The sequence below is a fragment of the Saccopteryx leptura genome, chromosome 1 (genome assembly GCF_036850995.1).
Source record: "Saccopteryx leptura isolate mSacLep1 chromosome 1, mSacLep1_pri_phased_curated, whole genome shotgun sequence".
Classification (NCBI taxonomy): Eukaryota; Metazoa; Chordata; class Mammalia; order Chiroptera; family Emballonuridae; genus Saccopteryx; species Saccopteryx leptura.
In genome coordinates, this window is record NC_089503.1 from 346,072,451 (window position 1) to 346,082,993 (window position 10,543).

Sequence of the window (10,543 nt, forward strand, 5' to 3'; positions counted from 1 at the left end):
AGAAGCAAACGTCTGTCTCTGCCGTTGTGGAGCTTCCATTTTAGCAGGGGAGAAAGAGAGTAAAATAAAGTAATTGGACATTTGCTATAAAGAAAAATAAGCAAGGAAAAAGCGTAGCAAATGTCAGAGAAGTGCTGTGTTTGATAACAGGCAGATGTTATCACCTTCATTTTCACTAATGCAGCCAGTGTCCTCAGAGACATATATAATTTTCCCTACATGTTGCAACTTGTAAATTGCAAAACCAGGAAAGATAACTGAATGTCCTGATTCTGAGTCCTCTGTCCTCATGCACCTTTTGTGGTCGCCGTAAAAATCTGATTATCTGGGGCTTCTGCTCTGCCGTGGCTCTGATTTACATCTTTCCTACCTCCCAGTTTTGCGAAGAAGGTCATTTCTATTTAGTTCCTCATTTGTGTTTGGGAATTAAAAGCAACTAGAATTTTGGGTTTTGTTTGGAATACATGGTCAGGCTCAGGAGCATTAAGAAATCTCATAAAAATAAACATACTTCCAAATTCCTATGCAATGACTGATACCTTTCAAGCAGTATTCAGCAAAGTCCAGAGATTCTACTTGAATCTAGCTATCTCTAGCCCAGTGAACCTTGTCACAGCAAGTTTAGACTTTCATGTTGCTTTTGCCTCCAGGACATAAAAGGAAGAGACTCCATGTCTGTCAGAGTAGCCTTCACCAGATTTCCTCCAACCCAGGGAATGATCATCTACTCAGCAAATGCTTACTGAATAATTCCATTGTGCCCAGCACCTGTATACACAGTGACAGATCCTGACCTGTTCTAAAAGCCTTCCTTCCTGCCTTCCCTAAGAACTATTCTTTTGGCCACTTTTCCTGAGGATTCACAATCAACAAAATTGAGACAAATTCTTACATATTTATTTTCATAATGGTCCTGCCCAATAGCCTGAGTCTCAAAAGAATACTTCAAAATTCTAGTGTTTCAAAGAGGGGAAAATAGCAGTCTAGTCTATTTTATAACTAATCAACATAGTCCAAACCTTTTAGATCGTATGGCTGTGAAAGCTGATGGAACTTTCCAGGAAGGTGCACACACTGGCATGTGGACCCTGTCCTGCTGACCTGAGTAAAAGGTCTGTCTCTGCCCCCACTGTTTGCAGTGAAAAAGAAAATCTCTTTTGATGGTCACCAGAAAGGAAAATTTAAGAAAATTCTTATTTTTTATAGCACAAAAAGAAGAGCTGGTAACTTGTAGGCAGGAAATCATAAAATGATTTTACAGTAAAAGATGTGCTTTTAGAGATTAATTAGAAGCAAACCTTGTTTTTACATTAATTTCCTAGATTTTTGATTTTGCAACTCTCACACTGGACCTGAATTATAAAAGAGGTAGTGAGTCTTCACATGGGAACAGCCTTCAGCCCCTGCAGAGTGGCAGTTTGATTGGAGTGTCCCTCTGGAAATCCCGAAGGGTTCTCTGACATCAACCTCCCTCTCGATGTGTTCGGTGCTCACACTGGGAGGAAAGGAGCAGGGGCATGAGCCGGGGAGTTTCTCACAGGATTGGGCCTCACTCCACTGTTCACCAGGACAGCTAGTTGGTGGGTGGGGAGGTGGTTATGAGTAGCAGTGCACATATTTGGCTCCTTTTCAGGCCCCAAACTAAATAGTACCTGAGCACAGTCATACCCCGGAGATATTGCAAGTTTAGTTCTAGACTACCACAATAAAGCAAGTATCATAATAAAGCAAGTCACATGAAATGTTTTGTTCTGTGGTGCATATGAAAGTTATATGTACACTCTACTGTAATGTATTTCGTGTGCAATAACATTATGTCTAAAAAAGAATGTCTAGACCTTAATTAAACACATTATTCCTAAAAAATGCTAACCATCAGTGGAGCGTTCAGCAAGTCATAATCTTTTTGTGGGGGGAGGGTCTTCTTGCCTTGCTGTTGATGAAAACACAGTCATCTGAAAAGTGCAGTAAGTAGTGACCTTAGTACCTCTCCCAAGTTCACACTTGCTGGTACTTACCCCTTCTGTTCACCTCCACGTTTTCTGAGGGGTCTTAGTAGACAGTGGAGCTACAGAAATGTTAGAGAAGACAGTCCTGTGCAGGAGGGGTGCAGACGTGCGGCAGAGGAGGTGAACAGGGAGGTGATGCCAGCGTGGAACACAGAAGTTGGCACCAAGTGGAGAGGGCTTCAGATAAGGTCTGTTCACCCCTATTTAGTGTGAAGTCCGCCACTTCTGCTGGCTGTGCTTTGCTTGTGAGATAGTGTGGGTAGTTCTTGAGGCCACGGAAGCATCAAAACTGAGCTCTTTTTGGCAATTTGCTGTGTTCATTGCTCCTCTATGCTCTGACTCCGTGATGAAGAAGCACAAGTCACCGGCTTGCTGCCTGGTTTGACCGATACTGGTGCCTTTTCTTCAGTGATACCCAGTTCATGCAACTAACCATTCTGGAAAAGGCATCACAGAGGTTGAGTTCTGGTTCCCAGTGACTCATGATGTATTGTCATGATAATTCTTACAGACACCATGGTAGTCCCTGCGAAGCACCTGGTACAGGCACCCCTCCCATGCCCTGTGCCAAGCAATGCCTCCTCTTTCTCTGTGCAATGAATACATCACGGCCAGCACTTATCCTGCACGGTCTCTGCGTCTCGGCACGTTCAGCAAGCTAGCCTTAAGTCCAGTTCTGATCTTTCCTTGAGACCCCAGGGTTAAAATTATTCATGAAGGCTCTGGCCCTTCATTTCCTTCTGTAGTTTAAAGGAAGATGAGTTTAGCTTCCTGTGGCTATTTTCAGCAAGAAATTTCTTAGATGTGGAGATGGCAAGAAATATATTTCTTCCAGTTTGGCCTGAACACCTGACCTAGACTGACCTAAGCACATCTTTAAGAATTACATGATTTCTTGCAGTCATGGCATGGGCTGCTACTGATCATTTTTGCTGACCCCCTTAAAAATTATTTTAAACATTTACACTGTTATAATGAGGCAAAGTCAGCATAAGACAGCAAGAGTTAGGGAAAAGCTTGAGTGTATTTTTTTGAGCAAATATTACTGAGTATCTACAATATGTTAGGTGGCATACTATTTATTTCTACTAGAGTTAGAGCAGTGAATAAAATAGACAAGTATGGAGTATTTACTTCGAGACACTTTTAAAGAGAAGCATTTGTACCCTTAGAATGTGCAATCCCTCTTGCTGGTGGTAAGTAGAATATCAATTCCGTATGCTTATTTCTGAAATGCCTAGAAGAGTTCTGTTGTTTTAAATTTTCTTCGTCATCTCATTTGCTAACTTGCACCAGCACTGAAGAAGAAAAGGTTTCCTGAAAAACATCAGTCTCCACACAGTTTCTTTCTAAATTCTCTAAACTCCCAAACTGAAGGAAGAGTTTAGTGAACTTCTTACTCTATTTAAATCTGTAAACATATGCATTTAGTAGGTGTTTCTTGTTAACTGCCTAAGACTTGCAGTCACTTTCTTTTCTAACATAGTAACAAGGCAGGGAACTCCTGCTATTTTGGTTTCTACACAATAGTCTCTTGTATTAACTTATAAGCTTTTTTTCTTCCATTGTAAAGAACAAGAATCAGAGTAGTTCTTAAAGAGCACCTCAATGTTCCCAATATCAGTTTTACCACAAAAGTAGAAATTAGGGTTCAGAGCCTAACTTCACCTTCCTTTTCTTCCTTAGTTGCCACTCTCTTAATCAGAAGAGGCCACTTCTGTGAAGTGTGGCTACTCCCCGTCAGAAACACTTTCTCTTGAGCATTTGGGTGTCCAGGGTCCCTTGAGGTGTTTCACTGTGCTTACCCGGAGAGGGTGATGGAGTCATACATTACATTCTTTATAAATACAAAATATTAAGAAAGAATTTTTAAAAATCAACTTGATTGTGTATAACTACCAAAAATGTATATTTTTCCATTTCCTCTGCAGCCCACAAGACGGTCTGCCAGATTGTCAGCGGTGAGTATTTTAGAAGCCCTTTGGTGTTAGTTCAGGGGTCCCCAAACTTTTTACACAGGGGGTCAGTTCACTGTCCCTCAGACCGTTGGAGGGCCGGACTATAAAAAAAAAACTATGAACAAATCCCTATGCACATTGCACATATCTTATTTTAAAGTAAAAAAACAAAGTGGGAACAAATACAATATTTAAAATAAAGAACAAGTAAATTTAAATCAACAAACTGACAAGTATTTCAATGGGAACTGTGGGCCTCCTTTTGGCTAATGAGATGGTCAATGTGCTCCTCTCACTGACAACCAATGAAAGAGGTGCCCCTTCCAGAAGTGCGGCGGGGGCCAGATAAATGGCCTCGGGGCCACAGGCGTCCCGCAGGCCCTGTATTAGTTCCTGTGACTACATGCTCCCTCTGGCCAGAGCAAAGCAGCAAAAGGAAGATTAAGGGTTTCTCTTGAGAGTTTTTGTTTGCTTTTTGGAAATTAATGTGGGTCACAATATATATAGCAAATTCTATCATTGTTGCCAAGCAGTTCTCATGATCAGATGTGATAGTGCAAAACAGTGGCCAGCCCCATGACCAGGAATATAAAGCACAGAAAGTTAAGTTGCGAGATCTCTGAAACAAAAGAGGTACGTTACGCAAAGTTGTATCCTTCCGATTCTGCCTGTGACGAGCTGCAGTGGACGAGAATTCTGATTCTGTCTACAACTCTTCCTTTAGTCAGAATGTTCTGAAAGTTACCTGTCTCCATACACTTGAGCCTCACTTCAGAACCAGAGAATCTTTGAAAGAGTACTGATTCCACTTTGCCACTGGAGTCTCCCCCTGTGGGCCAGGCCCAGGGAAGGGATGAGGGTTAGATCGTTAAATCAGGGATGGGCAAGTGTGCCAAGCCTCGGCAGTGAGTGTGCACAGCTCTCTCACCACACTGTTCCTCGCCGGCTCTTGTGCTCCTCCCTGCTGTTCTGCCGGTTCATGTCCAGTCTTCATTCTGCCAAGACAGGTCCGCCTGGCTCTTTGTGGAGGATTTTGGCTAAAATAGCAGCAGCTACACTGCCCACTGAGATGCCAGGGAAAGGCATTGACCTCCAGGCTGACAGCTTTTATCCTCACACTTAGGTAGTACAGGAGTTGCAAGCTACTTTGGCCTTCGGGGAAGCATGGATTTCATCCTCGGCCAACACCTGTGCCTGGCACAGGTTAGGAAATCAAAGCAGAAATGTATAGTAGGACCAGTTACAAGCTGAGAAGTATAACTGGGTTTGAGGTGAGGGAGCCAACTCAATTCATGTGTTTTACATAAGTCCTGACCTAAGGAATTGATGTCAGAGTCACCAGAAAGAGTAGGAGCAGGGAGGTGCAGTTGTGTGTATACACAGTTAATACAAATTCTCCTGAAACCCCTTAAAGATGGTGTAACTAACAGTAGCTTTAACCATGGTTCAGAAGTTAGTCTTGGCCTTGGCCGGTTGGCTCAGTGGCAGAGCGTCGGCCTGGCGTGTAGAAGTCCCGGGTTCGATTCCTGGCCAGGGCACACAGGAGAAGCGCCCATCTGCTTCTCCACCCCACCCCCTCTCCTTCCTCTCTGTCTCTCTCTTCCCCTCCCGCAGCCGAGGCTCCATTGGAGCAAAGATGGCCCAGGCGCTGGGGATGGCTCCTTGGCCTCTGCCCCAGGCGCTAGAGTGGCTCTGGTGTGACAGAGCGACGCCCGGAGGGGCAGAGCGTCGCCCCCTGGTGGGTGTGCCGGGCGCATGCAGGAGTCTGTCTGACTGTCTTTCCCCGTTTCTAGCTTCAGAAAAACACACACACACAAAAAAAGAAGTTAGTCTTAACTTTTTTTAGGATTAACTTGAGATTTGACTGAGAGCCATTGTATGCCATGGATCTCTAGTCCATTAAAGGGATAGACCTTGTAAGTCAAATAATAATCAAAACTCATAACAAAGCTTTTCCTGAGCGTCAGGAACCAGCAATATAAGCACCTTCCACCGAGATCATTGCCCAGGGTGCTGTGCAGAGCCTCCTCAGAGGCCAGCGGGGTTCGGCTGAAACCTGGTCATTTCCTGTCCTCTCAGAACACTGGAATGCTGAGTCAGGGGGCCGAGGAGAAGAGCTGTCTTACAGAAAATAACATGAAAGGAAATTTCTTGCTGTAAATTGAGAACACAAGTGTATGTTAATACGATATATCAAAGCTCAAAATAAAATGTTTAAAATCCTGAAAATTTAGGAACCATGCAGCTGCTGCATTTGGGGAACAGATTGCAGATTTAGAGTGGTAAGAAGATTAATAAAAACATTCCTTACTTTTCAAGCTCAGTTTTCTTTTTTTTATTTGAAATGTCATGTCTAACAGCCGATCCTCAGGAATTGAGCTGTCCACAATTTTATTTTATGCCTTTGATGAAGAAGATGCAGATTCAATAGGAACCTGAAACACCCAGAGGCCTTGGGAAGGAACATGTACTTTTCTCCACAGGGGGAGACTCTGCCCAGTGTTTTCCATTGAAAAACCATTCCCCACTAGTGCCAGGAGAGGTTTACACTTTTTTTTCCTAGCTCCATAGGAGAAATATTTGCCCTAAAATAGCAATAGGAAACTAGTGGTTTAAACAGGCTGTCTTCCCCAGTGTCACCGTGTATCACCCATTCTGAACCCTGGGATGCAAGCCAGGGCTGCGGGCCTATGTGGAGGAGACCGTGGCCACAGGGCAGGCCGGCCCAGCTCACGGGAATGGAGAATAGAACCATATGAGGCAACAGAAAACTAGTTGCCTAGTGGGTTCTTTGGCTAATAAGATCTGTGGCCTGACCAAGCGGTGGTGCAATGGATAGAACGTCAGACTGGGATGTGGAGGACCCAGGTTCGAGAATTCGAGGTCGCCAGCTTGAGCACGGGCTCATCTGGTTTGAGCAAAGCTCACCAGCTTGGACCCAAGGTCACTGGCTCAAGCAAGGGGTTACTCGGTCTGCTGTAGCCCCACGGTCAAGGCACATATGAGAAAGTAATCAATGAACAACTAAGGTGCTGCAATGAAAAACTGATGGCTGATGCTTCTCATCTCTCTCTGTTCCTGTCTGTCTGCCCCTCTCCTGACTCTGTCTCTGTAAGAGAAAAAAAAAAAAGGTCTGCGAAAAAACGAACTTTGGGGGCTAACAGTGGACATGTAGTCATTATAATCATATTCTTAATACAAAGCTCTAGGGATAAAATGAGCCCCGTGTTTGGGTGGGCGAAAGATTCTTCTCACCTTGAGCTGGCCTTGGAGACGACGGAAGTAGGAAGACACTTGGCTACAGAACTTGAAATCGACATCGGAGGTGGAAGGATTTGGAAATGATTTTGAAATACTTCACAGGCAACAGTCTTCATTACCGGATGGGCTTTGCCTGTGATTGTGCTGTGATTTCTAGCCTGTTGGGAAGGCTAGGGTGGCTGAATTCATTGAGTCATTTGGCCGAGAGCCTGAGTCATTCCTCTTGCTGCTGTGCTGTGATAAAAGGAAGTACAGAGACATCAGAGATAGAAGTGAAACCTGTTCCCAGAGAGCTATTCTGGACTGGGGAATAATGAGTCGGCTTTTAAATCTCACCTGCTGTTCACTTGAGAACACAGGGTGAAGAGAGTTATGAAATGCTGTTACCTGATGCTAAAAATAGGACGAAATATTTTTTAAATGAACAAAATCATAGGCATAAAGGTCTGTTGTCTTTTGTAGTCTTTTTATGTTCCTTTTGGTGCTGATGGTTGTCCTTGTCAGTATTTGTTTTATTTACGTTCATATCTTTGCAGAAACCCACTCCGCCCAAATCTGAGCCTAAACCTAAACCAAGAAAAACATCTGCTAAGGTAAGAGGTGCTCCCACCTCCACTTTGGCTTTTTACACAGTGAATAAATTATAATTTCATATCCAGACGTCATCTAAGGAAAGATCACATTTAATGGTTCAGGCTAAATGTATTGACTGGAAAACTGTTACCCCTGCTACAGGCTTTCTCAAAAGGCATAAAGCACAGTTTTATGTTTTACCAGGAATGTGTTTCCCTTTTGGTCAATAAAACAAAGGCAGTCAGAGCTTGCTGTTCTGAGAAGCCTCAGGTCCAAGGGGTTTGGGTTGGTAGCTTTCTTGTGAGCATGCCATTCCTACGAGCTCAGATGGGGGTGCCTGTCATGGGCAACCCTGGGGAAGGGGCTACTGATTTCACATCCCTGGTCTTAGTAGGCCTGTCTGATGACTAATAATAATCACATAATAATTAATACTAGGAAATAACTAATACCAACTCACATTTATATGGCCCCTATACTGTGCTAGGCCCTGTTCTGATTGTTTTTCTCATAGGTCCCTCACATCAACCCTCCTGAGATAAGTACAAATAGCCTATTTTGCCTATGAAGAAACTAAAGCACAGAATAATTAAGACACCCTGAATGGCTTTTCTCTACTCTGCCCTTCAGAGTATTGCCTCTTGTTGTGAATTGTCTGAAACTATGTGTGTCGTGGTATGAGTAGGTGATTCTCAAGCAGAACTTGCTTCTGTAGCTTTGCCTTAAAGTGAGGATCTAGGTCTTCATTGTCATGTTCTCTCAGCTTTCTAGTCCCTAAAGCCCATGTCCCAGCAGGAGGTGTTTCGCTTGCTGGGTTCACCAGTCGCTGCTGTTCTCTGCGTGACAGAACCACTTCTCACTTTGTTGAGAGCAGAGAGGTAACCCAGACAAATAATAAGGGAAAATGTCGTGTTTTCCCAGAAGAGAAAGTCCAGTGGACTCTCTAAGCAGCCTGTTACATTTCCAGAGACTCTGAGTAACTTAGTCGATGCCCAGCAAAACTGGGTTCCCATTTTCTTCTAAAGCCACCATTTTGGCCGTAGGTTGTACAATACTTTACCTGCGTCTAGACGGAGGCTCACGGATCTGAGCTAACATCATGCTGTGTCTAACATACTCTGTCTGTGCTTTGATCCCCTATTAGAAAGAACCTGGAACAAAGAGTAACAAAGGTGCTAAAGGGAAGAAGGAGGAGAAGCAGGAAGCTGGAAAGGAAGGTACTGCACCATCTGAAAATGGTGAAACTAAAGTTGAAGAGGTACTTTGCATAAATAGCTCCCACTGATTGAATCCGTGTTTTAAGAAATTGCTGGATCCTTCAGCTGGTGATAGCATGTTCTTAATGTCTCTTTTCATTGACTGTAATGTTATTGCAGATCTACATCTCTCGCTCAACTGTTAGTGTCTCAACCTCCAGAGGTACCCTACCCAGCACACTGTCAGTAAAGGGCCAGATTGAAACAGTGAGAGTTAAGGGTACAGTAGAAAATTCTGCATGTTTGCAGTGACTAGATAAGATAGTGGTGTGGTTTTGTTTATTATGAACAAGTAGAAGCTTTCAGGTAATGCTTTGTGGTCATTTGAAAAGCAAAAAGCAATAAATGCAGCAAACTATTTGCATAATATGTTCCTGCCTTTTCTGTTTTACACCCAGCGTTGAAATAGGTTTTGTGGTAGAGCTGCTAAAAAAGATATTGTGAAGTGTGTGTGTGTTGGTGGGGTGGACTTTAATTTGGTGTATAGTAGTTTTAATAGTAACTATATCTTTTTTCTTTCTTTTTTACAGGCACAGAAAACTGAAACTGTAGATAACAAGGGAGAGTGAATTGTCATGAAAAATTGGGGTTGATTTTATGTACGTACCTCTTGGGACAACTTCTAAAAGCTATTTTTACCAAGTTTTGTAAATGCTAATTTTTTTAGAACTCTACTAGTTGGCATACGAGAATATACAAGGATGGACATTTTACCTTCTCATAATCTTTTTGAAAATTTCCATCATCCTCAAGTAAGATAAATTTAATATTGGAAGCTGGCTGTAAAATTGATTCAGCATTTCATACATTTGCTTTAAAAGATTATTCCTGTGTATACTGTGGTGTTTTTACTGTGCATATTTGAAGTTTTCATGCAGTTTTTCTAGAGCAATAATCAGTGGTGCTTTTGTACCTAGGTTTATGTGATTTTAATGAAACATGGATAGTTGTGGCCATCTGCTGACTATTTGTGGTTTAAAATAAAAAGTTTTCTTGCCTGCAATATATCTGTCTCTTAGTAGTGTTTTTACTAAATTTAGGCAGTGTTTCATCTTATTGTTGTAGAAGATACAAAGAATTTATACAGTCTGTGCCATGATGGAATCTCTAGTAAGTCAAATAAGGTTGTTTCTTAACATTGTGGCATTTGAAAATGTTTTTATTTTAATAAAGTCATCTGTGAGTGTCAATGTAGATTTATATCTAATACACTTCATACCAGAACTAGCCCGCAATGATTACCATAAATAAAATTTAATCAAACACCATTTTTTTTTGAAGTCCTTATAAACAGATAGTGTTCTGCTAAAACAGAACTAGTGAAAAACCATAAACTTGGGCTCATCCTTGAAAATTACCCACTTTCAAAATAATAGTCACAGTTGTACTAAAATACTTTCTCATTCATTGAAGACTTCACAGCTTTGAAAACTCGTTACCTAGCATGACAACATTTCAGTCGCAGGCAGGTCAACCTAAGAAAGGA

The 10,543-nt window shown here is 42.4% G+C and overlaps 1 protein-coding gene across 5 annotated transcripts in view; it reads left to right on the forward strand.

Moving 5' to 3' along the window:
- HMGN3 (high mobility group nucleosomal binding domain 3) overlaps positions 1–10,062 on the forward strand; it is a 32,070-nt gene extending 22,008 nt beyond the window's left edge. Inside the window, exons 3-7 of one of the 5 annotated variants that reach the window (XM_066361351.1) lie at positions 3,941–3,970; positions 7,765–7,821; positions 8,946–9,059; positions 9,178–9,277; positions 9,588–10,062. In XM_066361351.1, coding sequence (XP_066217448.1) covers positions 3,941–3,970; positions 7,765–7,821; positions 8,946–9,059; positions 9,178–9,277; positions 9,588–9,601 — 315 coding nt within the window. In that variant the 3' untranslated portion in view covers positions 9,602–10,062. Of the gene's footprint in view, positions 1–3,940; positions 3,971–7,764; positions 7,822–8,945; positions 9,060–9,177; positions 9,565–9,587 lie in introns of those variants that run through there. The other 4 variants (XM_066361350.1, XM_066361349.1, XM_066361353.1 and 1 more) reach the window with 4 other exon arrangements.
- The last annotated feature ends 481 nt before the right edge of the window (positions 10,063–10,543 follow it).